Source organism: Lagopus muta, chromosome 2 (genome assembly GCF_023343835.1).
Source record: "Lagopus muta isolate bLagMut1 chromosome 2, bLagMut1 primary, whole genome shotgun sequence".
NCBI lineage: Eukaryota > Metazoa > Chordata > Aves > Galliformes > Phasianidae > Lagopus > Lagopus muta.
In genome coordinates this window covers 28,011,060-28,036,946 of record NC_064434.1, presented here as the reverse complement: position 1 = coordinate 28,036,946, position 25,887 = coordinate 28,011,060, and the positions used below count along the sequence as shown (strand labels likewise).

General features: G+C 35.2%; 1 protein-coding gene across 8 annotated transcripts in view; it reads right to left on the bottom strand.

The window, feature by feature from the left end:
* Positions 1–25,887, bottom strand: part of COL19A1 (collagen type XIX alpha 1 chain) — a 188,813-nt gene that overhangs the window by 31,798 nt on the left and 131,128 nt on the right. For all 8 annotated transcript variants that reach the window (XR_007375265.1, XR_007375264.1, XM_048936539.1 and 5 more), the window contains 18 exons: positions 21,190–21,243; positions 16,751–16,813; positions 15,938–15,982; positions 15,457–15,483; positions 14,462–14,497; positions 14,306–14,359; positions 13,658–13,711; positions 10,955–11,008; positions 9,526–9,615; positions 9,116–9,160; positions 8,943–9,020; positions 7,671–7,706; positions 7,499–7,552; positions 7,361–7,414; positions 3,180–3,221; positions 2,470–2,523; positions 1,581–1,634; positions 726–779 (listed from right to left, as the gene is read on the bottom strand). Coding sequence is in view for 6 of the 8 variants with exons in the window: in XM_048936539.1 (XP_048792496.1) it covers positions 726–779; positions 1,581–1,634; positions 2,470–2,523; positions 3,180–3,221; positions 7,361–7,414; positions 7,499–7,552; positions 7,671–7,706; positions 8,943–9,020; positions 9,116–9,160; positions 9,526–9,615; positions 10,955–11,008; positions 13,658–13,711; positions 14,306–14,359; positions 14,462–14,497; positions 15,457–15,483; positions 15,938–15,982; positions 16,751–16,813; positions 21,190–21,243 (948 nt within the window). In the remaining 2 variants the exon portion in view is untranslated. The remainder of the gene's footprint in view (positions 1–725; positions 780–1,580; positions 1,635–2,469; positions 2,524–3,179; positions 3,222–7,360; positions 7,415–7,498; positions 7,553–7,670; positions 7,707–8,942; positions 9,021–9,115; positions 9,161–9,525; positions 9,616–10,954; positions 11,009–13,657; positions 13,712–14,305; positions 14,360–14,461; positions 14,498–15,456; positions 15,484–15,937; positions 15,983–16,750; positions 16,814–21,189; positions 21,244–25,887) is intronic.

The window sequence follows — 25,887 nt, the reverse complement described above, 5'->3', positions numbered from 1 at the left end:
GGTTGTATTTTCACCTTGCACAGACTAAATGTTCTGCCCCTAAATGGTAACTCTTGATACTGTGAAGGATCATGTTTTTTTGCTAAAATGTTAATTTATGTATTCCACATTAAGCTTCCATAATGTGTTGCAATTAGGGAAGCATTAGTACTGTCAACAACCCAGCATTAAGCAATGATCACACTAATTAAAACAGTCTCATTGTGCAAGTAGAAAATTAAAAAAAAAAAAAAATCCCAAGAGAGGTTTTCTCCAAAATACCAGTATTTTTCAGGATTAGTTTTTCAGTGACTTCAAATAGTAAGTTAATGTATTCTTAAGACTTTATAATTATTTGGTTTCTGCATTTAATGCTTTGAGAATGCCCGGTTAGAAATATTTTCTAGATTTTTATTAATAACACTATTACAGTAACTAGGGTATAAATAATTAATTAGCTGCTAGTTTGTCCATCATGTCTTTCAAATTCATGAAGTCTCTAGTAAGGTCAAAACACTGAAAGCATTTGAGTCACATAAACTTTGAATCCAGACAATGATAGTATTTTTGGAGACATCAACTCACAGCATAATTTATTTTAATACAGCCACTGCAGGTAAGATTTCATTGTCACTCTCCTAAAAGCCAAAAGGAGGTGCAAGAAGATAAGAATAAGAAGTTTTGATATGTAATTATAGCAACCTTTGTAGAGAGAGATTAGGCAACAAATAATACCACATGCTTACAGACGGTCCACTGGGTCCTGGTACACCAGGCAGTCCAGGAACACCTTGAAGGCCCTGAAAATTAGAGGTGCACATGTCAATTTCCTCTCCCATGTCATAGCCTCAAAAAATGACTTATATTTAGCACGTCCGTCACTGTTACAACAACAATGAAGCACATTTTCATCTACCAGGATATCGATATTTTTTGGAATAAAAACAATATACGCATACCAGAGTATTTCAGACAAGTCTGTGCATTGCAGTACACTTTCCTCTGATCCACTGGGCTTAGTCAGATGAAATTTTAGCTATATGACAGTCATGTATATATATCTAAGCTAATTGCTCTTGATTCCCCTTATAATCCATAGGGAGAAGTAAGCTCCACCCAATAGTATATAATGGAAAATACTGTATGTACTTTAAATTCAAATATTTTATTTCCACTTAATAGTAACTGCTGAAATGACTATTCCCATCAAACTATTTGCCTTACAGAATATTTCTCAAAGTGAATGCTAAATAGGAAGTAACACAATCAAAGCAAATACCTTATAAAATTAAATATTTTGTGAAAATACTTGGCATTTACCTTTTTATTGCTTTATCTCATACTCTTAAAAATTAGCATTTAGATTTATGCAAGGCATTAAAATATATAAATGAGCATAAACCTTTACACAAATATGAAATAGATTTTACTTATTTTAATAATAGTGCTTAATCTTGTTGAAAACTTAGATTCAAGGGCTATCTGCAGTAATACATTATTATCCCAGCAGTTTTAAATAAGCAGTTTAATATTCTATGCACTTTCCTCTTGGTCTAGATTCACATAATAGTGTATTGGCTACATAAATGAAGTAATTTTACCTCATCACCCTTCTCTCCAGCAAGTCCAGGAAATCCACGTTCACCTTTGCTTCCCTATGAAAACAACATTCACACAAATGTTTTCTATTAGAAAACAATGAATTTCATGCTAAGGAGAGCATGAAATTTTATGACCCACATTTAATATATACGAGTACAAACATAAAGTGACTAAAACAAGAAAAAAACAAAGCTCAATACTACCCATGAGTCTTAAAATAGATTCCCACTAAGGTGAAAAGAAAGTAGTATTTTTTACCTGATAGGTAAATTGGCATAAAAAGACTAATGGAGATATAGTCTTGTCTTACAAATACTAAAGGGTTTAAATGCTTGCCCACAGGGAGAATGTATACTTTCAATTAATTAAGTTCTACTGTAGGAAATTAATTTTCCATGCCATGACGTATGTTATCAGATTACAGCAAAACAGAATTTTGATTGACATCAGTGAAAGTTCAAGTCCCAGTGAAACTGCTGAGTTAGTCCAACAGGGAATAATTTGCAACGGCACAGATCTGGTTGTTACACACTTGAGAGAGAAGTTTCCTTCTTTACTGCAAGATTCCTGCATGACTGACTCACTTAAGCCAATAGATGGCAATGCACTACTGGACAATTAAATCTGAGCTAAGTTTAACTATCAAGCCACAGAAAGTTACACTGGCTTGGGACTTAGTTCCCAAGCTGTTTAGCTCAATTTCCAGAGAGAAAGGGCACACTAAGACAGGAAGAGGACTAAACTGCAAAAGCTGACTGAACCTTTAAGCTGCTCAGATGCTACAAAAACAGGGATCAGACAAAAAAATTTAAGACTTCTCTGACAGAAAAATCTGGCTTTTGATTTTTAACAACAAAGCAGAGTAAAATAAGCTCTTCAAAAACTAACCTTTGGCCCTTCTCTACCAGGGAAGCCTGGAGGACCTCTTGTGCCTGGATCACCCTAAGGAACAGACACAAGGCAAAGTGATAAATAAGCATGATAGTGACAGGGTCAGAAGATCTGATCTTTGCAACCACGCTTTCCTGCCTTTGTTACCATCCATAGGTGACTCTTCCATTCATTCTCATGGAGGCCGATTCAAGTTCACTAATTCAATAATGTTTGAATGCAGAATTTTAGTTTAACTGTTTCCAAAGCTCTTGGTGAGACCATAGAGATGCAGGAAAAGGAAATCAAATTTACAGTAAGTTAACATAATTATTGTTATTGCTAATCCTTAACTTTCCAGTCTAAATCAGTTTCATGAAACAGTAACACTATTTCTTTCAAAACGAAACACCAGTACATTTTCAGAAATTGAAAATGAGGTGTTCTACTATTGTTTTTACAACTGGAAGCAGATTGATGTAGACTGAACACAAAGAAAAAGCTTTTGTTGAAGAGGCACTAGAACAGGTTGCCCAGAGAAACTGTGGATGCCCCATTCCTGGAAGAATTCAAGGCTAGATAGGATGGGGCACTGGGCAGCCTAATCTGGTGGCTAACAACCCTTCCCACAGAAAGGAGGGGTGAAGCTTGCTGATCTCTAAGGTCTCTTCCAACCAAAACCATGTTATGATTCTATATTTCATTTTATAACCTCTGAAAAAGTTTACCTTCAGTATAGTACCCATGTCTCCCACTAGTGGCAGTGCAATCTGAAATTACAAGAAACACTTGCAGTTAATCTTTTACACAATGTTACCAATTCAAATAGGTGCTGATTTTTTCAAAAGTTGATATGGCAACTCACATAGCTGATTACATACACACTGGCTGAGATAATTTTTTCTATGACAACTCTAAAAATCAGGGCATTCCACATAGTTTTAAAATGTTAAATATCACTGCCAATCCAACCTACCAATGTAATTTTTTCTTGCAGTTTGAACAAAGTTGACACAATACTTGTCCAAAAACCACTAAATTCTATTTTCAAGTCATAATATGTAATTGTCTTTATAGCATACCAACAACAAATCATCCTCACTGGAAATTCTCACAGCCTTTTGTCGCCTATTATTTTCAGTGTTTTCCTTCTGCTTCCTCCTAGGCTTTGACTCTAATCTGAACTAAATTCTGAACTGTAAAGATGCCAAAGCTAACTTCATTAAATTAGCTCAGGTACTGGAAATAATCCAGCTACAGTAACATGAGCAACATACGTAAATTTTTGTCCTGCCTTTAAACATTAAGAACCAGTGCAAGAGTCTGTGATGCCACAACCAAATTACTAACAATAGTAAAGATAACCCATTTAAATCTCAATCAATAGGTAAACACTATGCTGCAATATGTCTGTATCCTCCGATTTCCAAGTGCTGTTATTAGACTTACATTTAAAGACTTCCTATAAAATCTGATTGAGCCGATTGCTCACAGACTTCAATTATCGGTTCTCATTTCTTCTCGCAAGTGCTAAAACAAAAATAGCCCTGGGCATATGATAAAATTAGACACATTCAAAATTTGTTACTGCTGTTGTTCAGCTATGGGAATCAAACATCAGTTCAAGACAAGAACTGCTGAATATACCCAATTTAACTATAATCAGGAATAGACTATTTACCCCATTTGAAAGCATGCAGAGAACAACTACTTTAACTTCTGTACTGTTTTAAGACACAGGACCCAAGACATGCAGTTTGACAGGGTCCTAAAGTTCAGTTGCCAGGGCACACAGTTAAGAGACTAAGTCTACTGCACTTGTGACATACAGCTCATGTGCTCTGTGAATATAGCAAGTCCAGTGTAACCGCACACATAATGTAAAGTCACAGCTGCATATGTGCATCTCTGAATGAGTGCATGATACATCCTGGGCTTTCAAAAATGTTAAAATGGCCTTCATTTTCCAGCCTTACTCCTGGTTGCTACATCTTCCTTGAAAAAAATGTACCCTTCAAAGAAAAGAGTATTCCAAGAGTAATAAATGCCATTAGTATATTTTAGCATTCAGATCTGTTGTTTAGTAGTGGCATCACATTTTTTACTTACCTTTAGTTTACAGCACACTGCGCCTTCCAAAACCTATTCAATTTATGGATTTTGCTTTTCATATTAAGCACTTTATACTCATTGTCTCAAGTTTCATCTTGTTGACTTCAGAATGTCTCTGAATTTTAGACACTGGTTTTATCTACAAAAACCTAAGCAATCTTTTCCAGTTCAATGGCAGTTTGTATCTACTTATCCAAATAGAACTAAAACATTGAAAAGAACCATGCATGGGAGAGATCTCTCTTTCAGAGTTCTACAAATGTCTGCTGCTAGACACTGATATCTATATTTTTGATAAGCACTAACTATATGGCAGTTACTTCCAGAGCATTTTTTGCTTGCATATGAAAACATCATGAGGACAGTTTCAAAGTTTTAAGCAAATCAAGATACATAACAGCACTATTTCCCCATCCTTCCCAAGCAAGTTAACCTTTCAGAAACGGAAATATGATTTATTCCATGATTGATTCTTAACAAAATAATGCCAGCATTCTTGTATTTCCGTGTAATCGTTCTTATTAGTATTTAGAATTAAATATATATATATTACTAAAGCAATCAAGCTTGTTTCAACTTATCTATTATACGTAGGTTCCTCTCTCTCCTTTAATGAAAATATGCTCTCTGTTCACATCTCTCCATTCCTCAAAAGCCCCATCTTTCACAAAATACTCAAAGGTAACTGCTAATCATTTAGAGACTTCTTTGTTCATCCCTCAGGTGAATTTCACCAGCTATTCATGCTGTAACTAAAAATCTTTAGCTCTTTTTTCTATTAAATTAACTAAAATTAATATAATGTATTTTCCAAAACACAGGGTTTTTTTTTCAGTGGACAGTGAAAAGCCACTGAATTACTTGGCTTTGTCTGCAGAGTCTGTAATTTGATCTCCTTGATTATTAATTATAAGACTGGACACGTTGTTCTAATAATTGCATTCAGAGTGCATGTTTCTTGGTTTTACATCCATTCCTAGCAGTAGATCACTTATATCTCAACCTTTCTGACTTGAGTTCTATTTCTGTACTCACTGCTAGTATAAAACCTGCTTCTGCTTGATGATCTTAGTCCTCTGGGAGCTACAGATGCTGTCAAGTGCCTTTTAAAGCACTGGAACTGTTGCTGCTGTATGCTCAAGGACTGCTACAGACATGATTTAAATGGGGAGAATAGTCCAGCCATGTAGTCAAAACTGTATCATACAACCAGAAAAGGCTTGTTGCATTGACCAGCCCAGATGATCAAAGTATGCATAATGGCTAGATTCCCAGTCTGTCTCTCTGAGACAAAATCTTTGTGTGATTTTGTGACTAGTTTACTCTTCAATAAGCTCCTTGCTCTCAGTTCTTAGGCATACTTGTGGACTGCTGTGCATCTGTACCATCAAATGTTTAATTGAAAGTATCGTTTATTTTACTGCCTAATGCATTCCTGCAGCTGTTAAAAGCTCTCAGCTCTTCACAGGCTGTCAGTAGTCTGCAGACCAGCTTGGAAATCCCTGCATGAGATTTGCATGACTGAACACTTGGAGATGTAAATCATTCCTAAGACATAAAGTAAGTCTCTGCATCTGAAGAATACATGCAATAGTCAGGTATATGAAGAACTGTTACCTCAAGCCACAAACAGACTGAGGCCACTGCCTTTAATTCAGTGAGAAGGCCAAATTCATGCCTTGGCAAAGAAAGGAGATTTTGCCAAAGGGCAAATATTCTTATGTGAAGTTTTATTTTCTTTTATATACACACACACACACATATATATATATATAAAAGCATTATTATCACTGAACATCACTGTTTTAGTTTCTTTTTTTTTTTTTTTTTTAATTGTGTATTTAACTAAATACTAAACCAAGATCACAAGTGAGTTTAGTAATCTTTTTTAAATATTCAGCTCTAGTTTTGGTTTCTTCCAACTAACTGTGGCTTTTATTCTGCCAATGGAATATATTCTAAAAATAGCTCAGGAAAATTGGAAAACATTTGGCATTATAAAAGCTTCAGCAAGCATTTGTTTCTAGCAAAAGTTTGTTTTTTGAAAGCTCTAATGTAGCTGTGAGGGCTCAAGATAGGAACAGGAATAAAGAGTCTTCATTTGCAAACTTAGCAAACATGCACATGGGACTCTCTTGTCTCCCGTATATAATACTAACTAATCTCTAATGGTGCTATTTGGCCTGAGGCATATGCAGATCTTTTGGATCTTGCAGTGTTAGACTTCACAAAATCATAAAGCTGTAACACTGGTGCATATTATATCCAAGAGGAGACAAATATCTAAAATATATCAAAGGATCAGAACATTTTTTCCCCTAAAACTCACTTTTTCATTATTGTTAGAGGGAATTTATCACATGAAAGACTGACAGCTCAGAATTTCTTTGAAAATTATTATCTTCCTTCTGTGGCATAGCAAAATTAACTGCAGAATACAAAACTTCCTTCTTTCTCACTCTTTCAAAGGAATTAATCAAGGTCTGCTTCCGAAAATTTGCATTATAAGCAACTCCTTCTGAGGCTGAAGAACATGGTGCCAAGTTACAGCCTAGCAGAAGTGCTAGTATACAGACATTCACATAAGACCTGAAACAAGGCATTTATCCCTTTGAAGTCAACATAACAGTAATTTATACAGCAATAAAACCATGTAAAACAACAACAACAACAGATATAATCCTAAATTAATCAAATTAATTTAACAAATTGGACTTTCAGGCTTTACCCGGTTATCTCCTTTAAAATTAAAATATTCTCACCAAAGCAGCTATACAAGCTTTCCACATATACATACTGGATCGCCTGGAGGGCCTGGTAGTCCTGGCTTTCCATCTCTTCCTGGAGTGCCCTAGAAATAAATTGAAAATGTGGCAGCCTTAAATCACCGACAGGGGGAAAAATTACTTTTTACTGCACATAGACAGGTACTTACATTAATACCGGGGGTACCTGGAGTTCCTGGTAATCCTGGAGGCCCTCTAGGGCCCTGAAAGAAGGAACAGTCTTTTAAGATTTAAGAACACTCTCCTTTTACTGCAAATCTCTTTAAAGTAATGGCTTTGTTTTGTTTTGCTTTCATGTTAAAGAGAAAGCGTGTATCCTACCTGGATGCCTGTAGATCCAGTTGGCCCTATAGGACCCTATAAGAAAACACCAAATAATAAATAATCAGTACCTACCCTTTCTGGGACAAGGGAGATAAAGCTGATTAAAAAATACACTCAGTATAGGATAATGGCTCAGTTTACATTGCAAGAAACACTGGTTGTAAGGTTTGGTTTTAAATACAGATCTCATTTTACCTAAATTACAGAGATCACGATTTTTCTGAGGTATGATTTTAAGGGCAAGTAATGGCAAATAAGAATGATCTGTGGTAAAATGTGTTTTCAGCAATTCATAAGATAAAAAGCTGTTGAGTAAAAAATAATTAAATTATTTAAACATAATTGAGAATGAAAATATGTATCTGAATAAATTATTTTAAATTATATTTAAATTCAAATTTCAGCATATATCTCCAATCTCTTTTCTCAAACTTCTCCTCTCTGAGTCCTGCTAATAAACTGAAATGTCCTGCTTGAATATATTGGCCTAGTCTGATGAGAGATTACCCAGTTCACCACAGTTGATTCACAATCAACTCATGCAATAACACCTTCAATCTCTATGAGTACCTTTTTTATTAAACAATCCACAGACAGTGTAGATGCTATATTACTTAAAGGCACTAGAAAGAAAGAAAATCGAGAAACAAACTAAATACTTGAAACAGTTATTACAAGTTTTATTTAGTTTGAATTACTTAGATACCAACTTGTTTCATATTTGAATTTAAACTGCATAGAGATGCATGAAGGCTGTTCAATATGAGAACGTCACTATTTCCTGACATAGTGTCTGGACACTGTAAGGTTCTTGTTTACAAACAGTAGATTTAAGCTTGTAATTAGCAGTTATCACAAGTGCCAAAGCTTGAAAGAGCTGATGTAAAGCCTCCCACATCTTTTCCATGTGTATTTGCCTCTTCCAGTACTGGCATGGGTTTCAAAATGCCATCATGTGCAGTGTAGAATAAACCTTTTTTCTTGTACCTCTACTCACTCTGGACTTTGCTGACAACTGCAACCTACAGCTGCTTAGAAACAAACACAATTAGTCTGAAGGTGTGTCAACATCATTACTGGTTTGCCAGTAATATAGCCATTGATTCTCTCATTCCTTTAGACTTACTCTTTTCAGTGAGCACTAGATTTGTGTGGGTCTAGATAAAGGGAAAAGTTGCTGAGCTGTGAATTGAGTCAGAATGGAGTTCATGTTACAGTTTCTCAGTGATGCACAGTGAGAACCCAAATTCTGGGCACTGGTATACTTACTGGTGATCCCTGAATGCCTATTCCAGGAGGCCCTATCTCTCCAGGGGCTCCTTGTAGACCAGGCAGTCCTCTTTCTCCCTACGAAGGTTACAAGGCTTTCAGTTAAAACAGGTCGGAAAATGCAAACTGGTTTATTATCCTGTATTTACAGAAACAGTAGTAACTTTTTATACCTTTGGTCCTCGTGGACCTGGGTTTCCAGGAATACCAGCGGAACCCTAGGGAAAAAAAAAACAACAGCAACACAGCAAGAAAAACAAGAAAACACAAATTATGTTTTGAAATGAAAGAGACCAGGTGAATTTTATTGCCAAAACTAGTCAGCCTTTATGAGTAAACTATGGTAGATTTACATATGCCTTCCTTGTTAATAGTGCTGTCACTTGGATCCCTTGTAGGTCTTCCACTAACAATACTATTTTAATGTACTTACAATAACACTATAATATATATTTCAAGTTTGAAATCACATCTGAAAATTACTTGTTCTTACTGCATTGCTTTCACTGCACAATGAAAATTCTTTAACAGTTATCCCCACAAGAAATAAAGCCACAAAAACTTTTTCAAATCACAGACTTACTGGTCTTCCAGGCAGACTTGGTCCAGGAGGCCCCACCTCACCTTTTGGACCTGGGTGTCCAGGAGGTCCCATGATCCCACCAGGGTCACCCTACAAGATAAATATGAATCATGACTCAAAATTATCAAGATTATCCTAGAATGCACCAGTACTTTGAGAAAGAACTGAGAAAGAAAATTTGCAAAGCTTTATGCAGCCCTGCACTTCATAACCAAAAATAATTTCCATAGATTGATCAAATTTATCACATTTAATTCCACAGAGGTTCTGCTCCCTGCATCTATAAGAAACCTGCATCTATAACAACTCAGCTCTCAGGAGGTAGGAAAATCCTGTGCTTTGTTGTCCGAGTGCATTATTCATAGCTATCAACAAACTTCTGAAAGTCTTCTATACATGTATGAAAAATATATTTAAAGCTTCAATTTTCTATCAAAAATATATTTCCTTCAAAAAATTACAGAAAAAGAGGCATAGACCATAGCACCCATAATATCAACCACATTTTCTCAATTTTCCATGCTTGTAATTTATCTGATCTACATTTCTCATGTCCCCAGCTCTCCAAAATGCAGGTTGTCACTAAGCCCTGACGATTCTTCCAGTGTAGGAATGTCAGACTCACTCCATCTTTCTCTGTCCCTCTTCACTGCTCTCCTGTTCACACTTCTCATTTTCTGTGCCCTTTATTATGTTGTCCATGCTGCTGCATAATTGTCTGTGGTTCTTTCTGATTCCACTACTTCCCATTTTGAAAGATTTTGGTTGTTATTCCACAATTATTTTCCCTTCTGCCTTTTCATTGTGCTTTTTTTTTTTTTTTTTTTTTTTAAGCTGTTAAATGATTTTATTAATTTCCTCTGTATCCCAAGATGTATAAATATCATAACACCTCACATAGCTCACAGTGTGCCTGTACAGTATCTTTTCTCCCCCTCCCTACACACAGCATATACACACATAACTCTTGTTGATGAAGCTGAATTCCAACCAAGAGGCTGTCTACCCAGCACAATACAATGCCATAAAGAGATCCCAGACTTGGCTCAGGTCTGCCTCAGTGCTCTGCCATGATGAATAAGTCTGGCCATGAAGCATGATTTTAGACATTAGCCTCGTTAGGGCACAACACTGAGAGGGTATCCTATTGTCAGAACTTACACTGGTATTTCTGCATGGCACATTTTTATTGTAAGAGTCCAACTTAACCTCCCTGGAAATAATACTTAAATTATGACTCTGAAGAGCAATTGGGTTGACAAACTGGCCTGCAATATAACCATGGAGACGGCAATTGCTGCTTGTACACTTCTAAATCAATTCTTAAAGCTGCTGCACAGATGCACTACAGATGAACTGAAACAGTCTTTACAAGACAGTCTAATAGCCTCTACTATACCAATCTTAATTAAGAACAGTTAGAATATACCTTTTCTCCTTTAACTCCGGGCATTCCCGGTAACCCGTGCTCTCCTGGTAAGCCCTGGAATTAATACAATAATAATAAAAATGATAAAATATTCCAGTGTATATATATTAATAAAATAAATCATTTTTATATCTATTCTCTTCAAATCTAAAATTACAGATGAAAATGATTATTCACTGTACATTAGTACTGACCCATAATGCTGAAGAGTACTAATTAAATAATGCCTCATTAAGAAAATTTCTGAGTCATTTCTTCTCTAGATCAATATTTAATAATCAACATTATTTCCTGGACCCTTTCAGGACAAAACTGCAAAGGCTTTTTTTTTCCTTTTACATTTATTTCAAAATGTTCCCATGTCTTGGAAACCAAACTTTTTTTCAAGGGAGCTGGTTGTAGATACTAACTTGAGTTTTAAGTAACAGATGGGTCTTATCTTTTTCAACCATGAAGAAATGTGTAGTTCATGATGCATTCTTATCTCTTAAAAGCTTCAGTAAATTAATCCTGCATATTCTTTTGTAATTTCTAAATCTTCTTGTGACTTTTCACATTTTAACTTCAGTATCTTCTGTTGCCCTTTTATGAAAGATTTCTAATAAATATAGTGAAATGAGATAAAATAAAACAAACAGAAACTATTTGAAAACTTTGGAAGGTTAAATGAATAGCTGATTCTCTTACTATGCTTGAATAGATACAGGAAGCTTCTGTCATAACTCTTCTATTTTATTCAGCCAACTATTGTATCAAACTTTTTTATTTCCATAGTAAATGTCAAAAACTGATGAAATCAAATAGTCACATCTAAGAATGGTGTTTAAATGCAAACGAAAAACCACCTTTCTGAGAAAGACACAGAAATACATATTGCTTTTACTGTTTTCACAGTGGAAAACATAGATTTATAAACATCTGTATATGAAGTAAGATGACATATCTGTGCCAACAATGAGGATTCAACAGCTGTGTTCACTCTCTCTGTTGTATTCTGTCCTTAATATAGACAGCTACTTGTTACAACCAGTCTTTTAAACTAAAAGAAAAAAAAAGATGCCTGAAGAACATTCTGCTTATACCAAATCACTAAAAAAATATATGCAAGTTTAAATTTATTGATTGTAGAGCAGACATGGTGTCCACGTACATGTACACATCACTCCTCTTGGAGGATTCCACAGGCTTTGATCTCATGGTTCAAAATGTCTGCATCCTGCTTGTGCCATCACTTGACAGCCTGTAGTGAATCTGGATATTGGGGTTTAAGTATGAGATGAGAGCTTTTGTCCTTGATTATTTCACACTCTCACTCACTTGTTCCTCTGTCAGTGTTACATTCATTAGTTGTTGACCTTCCTTTCCATCAAGGAGAATGCTGTTCATTCAAGGTGGTTGGGAAGCAAGTTGCCTTCATTACCAGTCCTAGTGGCTAAGTTCCCTGAGTGTTGGCTAGCAAATGTTTCCATGCATCTCTCTGATCTCCACAGCATTCACTGTTTTCTAGAACCGTTATTCTAGCCAAGATCTTCCATCTGAGCACAGCTCTTCTCAGGAGCTCTTCTTTTTTGACACCACTTCTTCTGCCTGGTACTCTCACCTCTTGATTGTTTCTGTCCAAGTAGTATTTACGTGTGCAACTGATGATCAGTCTCCACACTGGTGAGTCTCTCTTATGTCTCTATTAACTGAAGAACCCATTTGTGTCACCTCTGTTTAGTACAGGTGCTATTAGAATTTAAAAGCAGATCCTACCATTGCATTGAGCAAGCTGTACCTTTGTGATTTGAGAGGTTCAGGTTTTGACACTGTCACACGCATACAAGCACGTGTACTATCTGCCACCTGTCAGTGTTCCCTATTTAAGCTATTTTTCACCAACAGCAGCCATAAATGGCTTTCAGTTCTTTCTGACTGTCAGCAATTCTCTATACATTTCATTTGGAATACCAATTGACAATATTAAAATTAATCTTTTTTTTTTTCCATTCTCTACAGAGTATTTTAGTAATTTAACAGTAATTCAATAAAAGAGTTTTCTGTTAATTTCTTCCCAAGTAATATTTCTACTCTGTTTAAAGATTTAATGCTGCTCCTGTTTTAAAAGAATTAGGAAAAGGATGAGTCTGGTTCTGAATGAGTTTCGCTCATAAATTTGGCCTAAATGTTAAGACAATAAACACATTTTTTTTATTCTGTTCCTCTTATTAATCTTTGCTCATTTTTTTTTTAATGAGAAATAAATCAAATCAGGATATTTGGAAAATATAGACAGAAAAAACAAGGAACACAATATGCTTTAATCCTTGGAATACTCTTATTTTCCCTATTTATTCTCACTTTGCTCCACACACTGTTTTTTCAGCTCATGGTTACAACACTTTTTACACTTTGCCAGAGATTCTCAGTTTTAACCTAATCTTGTGAGGTAAGAGAAATTTTTGTAGAGTTAATTAACTGTCAACTAAAAAAACAAAAAAAAATAGTATCACCACTCTCACATACTCATGCAGACAGTAACACGGGGACAGAAAGAACATAAGCAAATCACAGAACTTTATGCTGAGGCACAGAACCTCACTGTGCTTTGACAGCTGATTTCTATAGTGCCACTCAAGAGAGGTGGACCTATAGTGTGTGTTTGACCAGCTAACTGCTCACATGCCACACTTATACAGTTTGATGAAATTACACAATACATACAACTTCTCCAGGCTCTCCTCTGGGTCCTATAGGTCCTGGAGGTCCTTGCAGTCCCTGTAAGATGATATTGTGCACACTTGAGATAAAAGTCATCCCTTTGGAAGTTAATGTGTACTTTCAGATACAGGCTACTGAAATAACTTGTTACTGCTATGGAAATCCAGGTCACCATCATATTTTATACCATCTGGAAGAGGCTTGTAGAGATCCAAAGGATCATGAAGGTTTGCATCAAGTCATCTTTTTATCTCTGCTTTGCATACCCATCTTTTCCTATATTCTGGAGTCTTTTAGTGCTCTAGTCTGTCTCATTAGTTCTTTTCTGAGAAGAGAATGAGCATCTGCCACATAATTCAAAAACCACTTCTATATCTATGTTTTCTGGGAAGACTTCAGCTTGTTTTGTCTCTTATAATGCATATACTTATTATTATTTATGCTTATACTCCAGTGTAAGGAGTTTACTTAGTAGAGAAACATTTTTATGACTGCAGGGGGCTACAGGTCTGTGGACTCACATCTACATCACCTGTGATGCTTTTTGATGATCTAGGGAGCTTGGGTATCAGCATATAATGAAATTCATACACAGCATACAACAAAGTCTGGAGTTACTATGTTAATTCTACAAAGATACTTTTTACATACCTTAGATCCTGGATTTCCCATGAGACCGGGTGGTCCAGGGTCACCCATTTCACCCTAATGATATTTTTTGAGAAAATAACAGCTTTATTGTGACATCTCTCAGAACCAGATACGTATACTAGAAATGTATACAGCACGTACTAGTAAAAAAAATACCTTATCTCCTTTAGATCCCTCCATTCCAATTTCTCCCTGAAAACAGCAAATATGAACATAAGAAGTCGAAACTTAAACTAAGATCAACTAATAATTCAATTCTCTACCATAAAATACTACAGTTGCAAACTTAAGAATTATTGAGAAGAGAATTAAAGAATTTCTGATGCCTTGTGGAAACTTTCCTCTTTCAAATTAATTCTGCCTGCAGGTTTTGCTAGAGGTTTCAAGAACAATTGCTTGAATTGTTTGCTTGAGATCTTCTCCAGTCTAAAGCTTATTTTTTCCTAATAAATCACTACTTGTGACATAACATTCATCTCCAAAACAATGCATTATTACAGGGTGCCTTATTTTGGTTATTATAATATGTTTATCAGAAGTATCTAAGCAACCTTCAGTTGTGTACGAAAAAATATAACAAGCTTCTACCCAATGTCACAAGAGAGGATGATAGTTAATTTAAAAAAGCAACACATGTAAACAGTCACTTAAAGAATAAGTGTTCTTAAAATAACATCCCCAAATAGTGAGAAATTATGAACACATAAAATGGCTATAAAAGTACTCCCACTGTTAAATGCTACACTATGGGAACCATTAAAATAATGGCCCACACATAGTTTTGTGAAATAAATGGAAGAGAGAAAAAAAACCTTCAGGGAACAAAAAAAAGTGTGTAGTTTAAGCTCAGCTCAGGGACAGTAACAACTGACAATCCATCTGTCTCAACAGAAATGGTGAAAAACTGGGTACTGTGCCACATCTCAATGTTTTATTTATAACTGGTTTGAATTTGATGCATGTGCAAGGAAATGGTAAACATGCTATGTTACAAAATCACTGAATCTAATGGAAGTATACAAATAACAGAATTGCTATGTGAACATCATACAAAAAAAAAAAAAAAAAAAAAAAAAAAAAAAGAAAAAGAAAAAAACCCACATGAAATGTACATCATTCCCATAGACAGTTAAAAGTGTAGTTATACTCACTGGATCTCCCTTGTAACCCTTTTCTCCCTATGAAAAACATAAAGCAAGTGATAACATAGGGTTATTTTCAATCAGTAAACAGTGCAGGTGTGTCTGTTTTTTAACCTATATAAAATATACAAAATACAAATACATGGACTGCAATTGTTTCTGTGAGAGATACACATCTATACACATCCATTCCTCAGTAAAAACACTTTGAAAACCTCAGCTGAAATAAGATGTTATTGAACTGAAGATGTTACTGAATAGCAAAATTAGGACTGTTGTGAGCTGTTGCAACAGTGAAGCTTACTTGCATGTGTAAATATTTTCTCAAGGTAAAACTTGAGAAAATTACTAAGGGCATTCAGAAGCTGACATCTTTTCCTAAGCCTAAATAACCATCTCTTGACATTGAGTATATTCCCCAAGATTTGATCCATGCATTCAGACACTTTCTAGCATGACACAGAAGCACAGAAGTAATGAATTAACTTACCTTTTCACCCTTTGCACCTGGCATTCCTATTTCTCCTTTCTGACCCTTTAAACAAAATATATTATATTTAAAATCTTTTTATTCTAACAAACAGAAAAACTCCTCGTTTGTTTCATCTGTACTCTGTTTTGTGTAGGGCACAAAATCTTAACTTTCACTGCAATGGAAAATGGTGACTGAAATATCTCCAAATTTATTTAAACAACTACATTCTAAAGCAGATCTGTAGGCTTCTCAGTATGAATTGCACTCAGTGCTGTGACAGTCACAGTGCTTCTATTTTTTTTCTTCCTCCAAATTTAAAAGCAGACAACTGACAAAAATTATTCCACTGATTAAACAGGACAAATGCCTACAGACAATATAATGTCATATGGTCAGAATTTGACCTCCATGCAATTCTTATAGGCTGATAGTGTTTTTGGTATAGTAAATTCCATTACAGAGAAACTACTTTTAATGGTCATGATTTACCATTAAAATATTACCTGAATTTTGAGTTATTTGGAGGCTTTTGCCCCTAACAGGCAGTTTCATTTCAGTTCTTCCCAGACAGGGTTATGGAAGCCACACATAATTCTTCCTGTGTTTTCCCTTTTTGGCTATCATATATTAGAGGGCAGAGGTTTACATGCAGTACCTGCAGGATAGCATACCATCTGGACATTGGACTACACCAATCAAAGAGTGACATGTCTAAAATCTATTCCTTCAGGGACCACTGTGATAAATTAGATATACTATGGTAAAGGTGGCGCAGAAAGGTTAGATAGCAGCTTCAAAATCTCTCCAAATTTCATCCGAAATTCTTACAATTTCTCCCTTTTGGCCTTCAGATCCAGGGGTCCCAAGTAATCCTATTAGTCTTGGATCACTCTGGGAAGAAATATTATAACAAAAATTATGTCAACATTGATTTAGGATTTTGTTACCATAACAATTGCATTCAATTTGCCAGTACATATACCCAGAAGTCCTAATTTACTGTCAGAGAAGAATACTAAATTCCCATACAGTACATGTAAGTAATGTATTGCAGCAACACACACTTCTTCATGCACTCATATTCCTCTCATGTTTGCAGATCACATACAAAAGCATAAGAGGCAAATATCTATGCTGAATATTGCTATGCAAATTTGTGATTTTTTTTCCTGTTAAATTAGTTCAAATAATATATTTTTATGTTAATTATTTCAGTTCTTTTCTCACATATGTTTGAAAAGAACAGCAAACATAACTATGACAAAAACACAAGTCTTTTTTGTCTGAGCAGCATGGACTTCCATTACAGTAGTGAGACAGAAAGAGGGAATTAATATGTTCAACAGACTTCTCACACTGCTTCTCATAGAAAACAGATCTAAGGAACAGGAGTTCAGGTTGTATGTTTACAAGGTACTTTTGAACTGTACCTATTTATTCTTCTGCACAAGGTAAGGACACAGCGTAAGACAAAATAGTTACATCTTTACAGTGCTTAGTCTCAGACTACCTCCAGGGAATATGTTTGCTTTTAATGACAATGAAAAAAGTAGCGACCCTGAAAAATGAGCTTTGGTTTGGACTGAAGGAATCTAAGCCTTAAAACATCTGCCACTAAGCTGAATGTGAATACTAAACACGTCAATTTCCCTTGCCATTTTCTGGTTTCTTTGTCTGTAAAAAGGGAAGTATTACAATGAACGCAAATAGGTTTACACTCTAATAACATTTTTGAAATATAGCTGAACATAAATTGAATACAATTCAATTATTTAATAAACATTAAGGTCCTGATGGATCTTCTGCAGTGTTAGCGTTTATAACAGTTACTAAGCTAATTACAAAAAACAGCTCCAGAGGAAGAAGCAGATACTGAGGGAACATGAGTACTGTTGAGTAGAAGCTGACTACTGCTTAACCTCGAACAGCCTAGGTGCCTGCCATTATGTAAGGAGTAGGCTATAATTTATGATTTATTCTGACTTGTGCGTTTCTTTTGCATACATGGAGAAATATAAAAGGCACTCAAACAAAAAGCTGCTTTTATGCTCTTTGTATATTTATAGTCATTCACTCTTTATAACAAAATGCAAGAAAAATATGCTGAAGAAAAAGCCTTCAGAAAGCAAAGATGAATTATTCACAAATCAATGCGTAATTCTGAAAAATTTCCAGAGCAGATTGTGATGTAGTTTCAGTTGTTTTGCTTTGTTGTTTCATTTTTGTATGATGGCGAACATTTCAGATTAAATTGATCTGTATGCCCTTTCCAAGGATGTTTAGAAGCAGGGCTGACTGAAGTGACCTTATACCTGAGTATGGTAGAAAGCAAATTAAAAAGATGACATGAAGGGGCCTTGAAAGCCCAAGCGAAGGATGATAACTGAGGCCTGAGAACATGTAAACACACAGCATGAATCATCGTTCACAGGTCACCAAAGAAGAAACATAAGGTACAGAGCAGGGCAGAAACAGTTTCTGGCATAAGAAATGAAAAAAAAAATGCAGGTATCAAATGCATGCAAAGCATCTCTGTAAATATAGTGAAAGCACAGAAGGAAAGAATATAAAAGCACAAGAAGAAATATGAAAATAAGAGCAGACACAAAGGAAGAATGAAGAGGAAAAAAATGCTCCAGCACTGTCTCCCACTCCACTAGGGATCAATGCCTCTAATTATCCTCAGCAGATTCCCCTTGCCTTCATTAAAGAAAGACTGATGCATTTAGTTTGCCATTCAGCACAACTTGCTCCTGTAAATCAGGAATTCTATTCATAGTGCTCTTTTATTACATGCATAGCTCAAAAAATTACACATCTGAAAATGTGGACAGTAGCCTCCTCACTTGTACGTTGATTAATATTAAGCCAGAAAAAGCTTAATTGCAATGAATTGTAAAAATACACTGCAATCATGGCAACTCATTGGTACCACACAGAAATCAGAAGAAATGCGAAAGGCTTAAGAACCAGATAATATGCTCAGAAATAGAGAAAAGACAGAAAGGGATTATTTTAATTTATGATGAGAGTTCAGATCATCTCTCATTGATTTCCCACCTTTCTTGCTGGCAGTTTTTGTCATGACTCCTAGAAATACCAATAAAAGAAGCTGTACTAACACTCTCAGAAACGTCTAATTTTAAAGTCTCTATAGCTATAAAAATATGGTTACAATCCAAGCAATTGAAAAATCTCCACAAAAAAATGCCGGTGAGATTTTTGAGAATATGCATAAAATGTTACAAAAAGACAAAACTTCCCTGTGGTGGAAGAAAACCTCAAAAAACCTCTGACTGAAATATCATCTCATAAATGCTAACAATCAAAGCACACTGAAAACTATGCACTTGAACAAGAAAGATTGCTTGGTACCTTTGAGATTCATTGAACAAAATCAATGCTCACCACAGTATGCAACAGTGTAAAAAAAAAAAAAAAGAAGAAGAAGGAAGTTAATGTTGCATATATCTGCCTAAATTAAAAATCAGTGGCAAAGTAGACATGTCTCTGATGACTTCCCTGATGGGAATATCCTGCTCCCATCATAAACTGTATAGAAACTAACACATTTGCTGTTGCAGCTGGAGACTTCAGTTGACCCTAGCAAGACCTGAACACGCAGTTGTAAAAAGCCTGTGTATTTAAAACCTGCTACTTGAATCAGAAAGCCATCATCTCTCTCCTCTGAAACGAAATCTTAGCACTTCCTTGTTGAACAGTTAATTGCTCATGACAGAGTCATTAAAATCTTCAAACTAGACAGCTGAAGGAAGAGGAATGTTAGTTAGTGGTTCAGAATTTATGAGACAATTAATTTACAGACACAGAGCAGCTGGTCTACATTTTTCCAGAAGATTGTTAATTAGGAAATGTAAGACACCTTAGGAACACTTATAGCCATGCAATGACAAGAAATGGGGTTCTTGGAGACAGATGCTCACGAGTTCCTGAAGATCCCCAGGGTTTCCCTGATACAGAATTAACCTTAAAGGGACCCTCAGGGTAAAAAAGATTAATAGACCAGAGGTAGAGAATGAGCTACAGTAAATATGGTATTGATAGAGAAAACAGGACTGTTATCAGGGAAAGCTGTCTTTGGAAAGAAAAAGAAACTAGTGAAAAAAAACAGAAAGTATGAATACAAAGTAAATAAAACTTAGACACATACATGTGAAATGGTAGATCAAATCTAGAAAATAAAAATATCCAAGACAGCATGCAAAATCGTACTTAATTCTTAATCCAAGCTCTAAATTTATAGACTGATTAGGAATGGATTAAAAACCATAAATATCAGAGATGTCATGTCAGTGTCAAAAGCAAAAAGGAAGATATGTTTAACATGAATTTCACTCCAGAATTTTTTTTTTTCCTGAACAAGATTTTTGTACTCATCTGGACATGTTATACAACAAAAATAGTCTGTTTTCACCTGCTTTTCATAGTTATGCATTTTAACATTGAAGGAGTTGCATATCTTCCAGGTTCGATATGAAGGACATAAAGCAGGAAACACACATTAGCCTCTGTAGTACGCAATTCCTATAATAATTCTTTATAAGCCTTTGAATGAGATATGACTTTTTATTCAGATAAATTATGTACTCATTTCACCACCAATTAAGAAGGCCTGCATGATCTGTGAATCACAGTGCTTTACAATGGCAGATACTACAACCAATAAATGATCTGAAATATCTGTGTAAGAGTTTAAAGGAGAAAATAGCAGCTCATATGCTATTTTAACATCTTTCTATGAAGTGCTTCTAGCTGTAAAATGTCATGTAATTAAGACAATACTCTTATTAGTCTACAATATATGCATACGGACAATTCTCACAGATCTCTAGCGGACTTTACTTAATTACCTCCTTGCATTTCTGTTCTATTCTTAGGATCATGTCAAGTTAGGGAAAGAAAGAAGAAATGTCACGTATGATTTAGATCAATTATGTTTAGAGCTGGGGAGCTTGTGATTCATACTAACAGCTGGGTGGTCCTGCTTCCTCCTTTCTGGGTAACAGCAGTCAAAAATAAAGGAGTATGAGACGTGGGAGATAAGACGTATGGCAGCAGGATAGATGACATAGTAGGTATGCAGACTGAGCCTCTGGAGGGGTGCAGAAGGGGAGCAGGGAGAAGGATCAACTTTTCAGATGAATTTGGAATGCAGTTTGCAAAGATCAAAATTGTGGTCACTTCTATATTAGATGCTTCTTAGCCATTAAGCACATAGACATGGAGAGACAACTCAAATTTCCTACCTCATTATAATGTTTGTTCAATGAGTCCAGAATTCCTTCTAGTCCAGAAGGCCCCTGTAAGGAAGAAACAGGTATCAGAAGATAATTTTAATTTAATAACGTTGTGTTTACCTACCTGTACTCGAAGAGAGTTCTGTTCCTGTAAAGGGATTTCAATTTTTATTTGCTTCCACAATAAATCATTTTCTGTAAACTCATTATATCTTTTTTTTTTTTTTTTTTTCCTTTCTCCAGGCACAATGAGAAGCACAATCAGTTTCAAAATCTTTCTGTTTAGAAAACTGGCAACTATTTTGTGGTGAATCCATCTGTCAGAGAAGGCAGAGATGACATTCTCATCAATTCTAATAGGAACCTTTTCTGCTATGAACTGAATCTTCTGCAGCATTTTAAAAATTCTTTTCACTAACTCAAAGCACAAATTTTGATGTGGAAGCATCTTCAGGTGTGACTAAACAGTCAGATTTTTTAACTCTGAGTTTCTGAAAGGGAAATTGAGGAATGATAGATTTCTCTGAGAGATTTTCTAGTTTTATTGGCTATGCAAGTTTAGACAGACAACTTTCACCTAGAATTTCAAAAAAGGAGAACATGCTTCTAATATAATGCAGTCTTAGGTTGGATATATATACGCTTATACATACAATATACATATTTAAAAAAAAAAAAAAAAAGACATATTCTGCCACAAACCAGGCCCTCAGTGCGATTTTTGGTCTTGTGATCCAGGGCAGAATACAAAAAGTTGAGTAAAGATCTTATGAAGTAAAACTTTGGTAAATATAAATAAAGAATCAGAAAAGTATCTCTCTTAAAGCTGTGGTTTACACATCATTCAATGAGAACTATAGCCACTCATGGTCTGAGTGTAAGAAACTGTAAGAAACATTTGGATACATTAATGAGATAAAAATATCTGTTCAAATCATCTGTCTGAATGAACAGCATTTAACTGAGACAAGGCACACAGGCAACTCTTGTTCTGTTGTGTTATAATTACAGACAATTTACAGGAACCTGCAGCTTTTGTGTTAGTAGGAAAAATGTAGTTGGCGTAGATGTTCCCTAAAGATTGCTTTACGCAACTGAACTCTGTTCAGTTTTGGAAAGGGTTGTTCCTGAAGAAAATAGAGTCTGCTTATCAGTAAGACTCTGTGTCAGACATCAGAGATTAGTCAGAGAATTTAATCACAGATTTACACTTTCATAAGGTCCTTGTTAATTGTTCTGTAAGCCTTGTTATTACACACACATTGCATTCGCTACAGACGTACTCTGAAACACCTTACAATAGGAAAGCAGCTTTCTGTACTTTCAGAATAAAAATCTGTTGACATTTTCTACCATTTTCAAGCTGAAGGCACTGTAAAATTCTTACAAGAAGTCAGAAGTCAAATTACACATCACCCATAACAGCAATTTGTCAAGATGAAAAGATAAGACTTCCTGAACAAGAACTGCTGCCAAACTCGCAGCAGTAAAGGATCAGGATTCCAAAGCACTTCTAGAAAAATTGAGAAATTATCCACTGATTTCATGTAGAGGCCCAAGGAAAATACTGAAGTGCTAAGAATTAATCTGTGCAAATATTGCTGAAAGTTTTACTGCTGAGAAGTAATAGTGGTGTATTTATTATTTCTACTGTATATACCACACAAAACCTTACAGCTGGTTCACTTCCTCTTTGTTCACTATCATTGGAAAAGACATAAGCCCATCTTTTTTTCTATTCATTTCATTTTGGAAGTGAGTTGTCACTCTTGATTTACAATGAAAAATAATATAAATATTGTCATGATGTTTTTACTGAGATGTTCCCTCAATTCTGATTTCTAGAATTAGTGGCAGAATTTATGCTCTGATATCCATATTAAAGATGACAGTTCGGAACTGGGACTGAACCATGATGACACTCCATACTTATTCGAGGTCTCAAACTCAACACTAGAAGGTTTTTTAACAAGGACTCTCTAATGTGGTAAATGATCAAAAAAATCAAAATTTATCATCCCTATTCATTTGCTACTGTGTTGTCTCCTTCATTTTTTTAAGGTTGGAAAACCAGTAAAAATGAGTCTAATGCAATAGTAAAACAAAAAAAGGATCACATGCTCTATCTATCACCAACTCTGACTTCTCAGATATTAACTATGCATCATATAAATCATTTCTGACAAAATCGGAACCCTTTTGACATGTCATTGTTTTGAGAAAATGATACAACCTCAAGAAACCCCAGAACTATCTTGTGACTGAGGCAGCTGAGGGGAGCTTGCATATTTGGCTTGCATTCTTGACAATGTCACAGGCTTTGGGTCGCCAGAGGTAAACCACCTCTCTTATTCATTTCCAAGAATTATCATCAATTTAATAATTCCATCAGCCTCCATAATACAATGAATAAAAAGAATAAAATTTTTTTACAGGAACAGAAAATTGTTCTATTCAAGGGTCTCTTCCTAAACTCTAGCATCCGTATTTCATTCCATACTGTTTCACTCTACTAATGTAGCTGCATAATCTACTCTTGAAATCTCCACAGGAGATAAACAAACCAGCAAAACTGGTTTGCAAGTAAATAAGCAATAAAATTAACAGAGACAGAAGAACTACGATGCAGGAAACTTCTGCCCTTTGAACAAGAATTTTGCACATCTGCCATTTTGGATGTTTTTCAAGCTTTCTCCTATGGAAATACCAATGACAGGCTCTCTTGAGTAGGGTTTTTACATTTTTTAATTTTTAAATATTGTGTATAATGTTTTATAATTGAGGTAACTGAAGCACACAGAGAATACACACATATAGATAAGAAAAGAACTGAAAATATCTCCTAATTATTTACGAAAATTACAAACAAGTTTAAAATGTAATTTCCATTGTCAAGGTAGGAACAAACTGTGAAATTACATTGGTTTATAATGTATTTTCTTTCCTTAACTTTTGTATTTTGTTGTGTTCTGTGGTTGCTGAGAAGTCTACCCATTCTCTCAGTCTATGTAGCAAAACATGTAACAAGTGAATTGCAGTGGTTGCACCTCTATAACAGGCCATTTCTGAGAATGCAGCACTGAAAGTGACTCAGTGTAATCTCTTTTTTTCAATTATTTCAGGTCTATACCTAGTCCTGAAAATAAAATACCATTTTCTGATTACTGAAATGTAAAAAACCACAGAACTGATCAGCATAGGTACATAACTTTGAAAAATTATTCCAAAGATCAAAAAGAAAGAATGATGTTGTTTGTCACAACAGAATACATTAAATAAATTACATTTTTATATGAATTTTAAAAGCTTAAATGCAAAGAAATAAACCACACGACCAGTCGTTGCCAGTCACTCCCCTGCTTCCATTTAGGCATTTTTAATATTTTTCTAAAATGCAGCAGAATGTCCAGCAATACCAGAAATCCTACTGACAATTTTCACTTACCACTGCTTTGATTTTCTGTTTATTGTAATTAAGTGATAACATTCATTCACTTGCAAAATACTGGTAGAATGACAGTACTTCCTGAAGCAGAGGAAATGAGATTTCCAACGCAAACTGCTGGCTACTTAAGATAACTGCTCTGGTGGCACTGACATACATATTGAATAAGAGGGACCAAAATTGTATGGAATTAAATGAAGGAACTCAAGTAGGCTGTGAACTTCTCCACTGCCTCATATGGAACACAAACAAAAAATAAACCTTATTTCAATGTAAGACTTTAAGGAGACTTCATGCTAATCTTTGAAGAATGATTTCATTGATAAAGACAGAAACTCCAGCCCTTTGTAAAGGGAGATGAACCCTGGTGAACCAGTTCTTGATATAAAGAATTTGATGCTTCAGATCCCTAGTTAAAGAAACTTCTGAGAAAACAGGAAAAGTGAAGTACAGTCATTCTGGTTGCAAACAGTAACTTTGAACATTTCAATAGAAAATAGCAGAGATATAAGAGGATGAATAATCTAGATTGCAGTGTGTTAACCTATGATTTAGGTGACTCAACATTTATTTGCATGCTCTGCCACATACAGCTTCTTAGACAAGATGACACTTGGCCAAATCATATGCTTCATGGCTTTAAATAATAATGTTGACGGTATTTCTCTTCTGCCAAACAGTTACACTGGGCAGAAATCTTACTCTGACTCACCCCAGAGAGTACTGCTATGCTTGTAGGAATATGTAGAGCAATTCTAGCTTGCTGTTCTTTATTTTTGAAACAATTTGATGATCCGCTGTAATTGGAACTATTTAGAAATGGAAATTATTCAGTCCTAAATGTTCCAGCAGAGACAGAGAAAATTGGAACAGAAGAGATCAAGTTAACCCTTAGTGGAGAAACCAGAAAAAAAATCTTTTTTCTGTCCTACTTAAACTGAAATAAAACAAAAATATAAACTCTATACCTTAGAAAGGTTTCACTAAATTCATAATGTGTCCTATACTATCCTGTTTCAGTGTCAGTATCTCCCATGAACAACCAAAATATGTAAAACAATGCCAGATGCCAGCAATTTAGAAACACAATAGAATCTCTAGTTCATAGTAGAAACACAAGTGACCTTCTCTTAATAGAACTTTGAACAGAAGGCAAGCAGTGATTCTTCAGGTCTTGACCTGAAAAGCACTTTGCCTAAGTATAAGAGAAGGTCACAGAATTTGGCCAGTGCATCACTAGGCCAACAACATATAAACGTTAG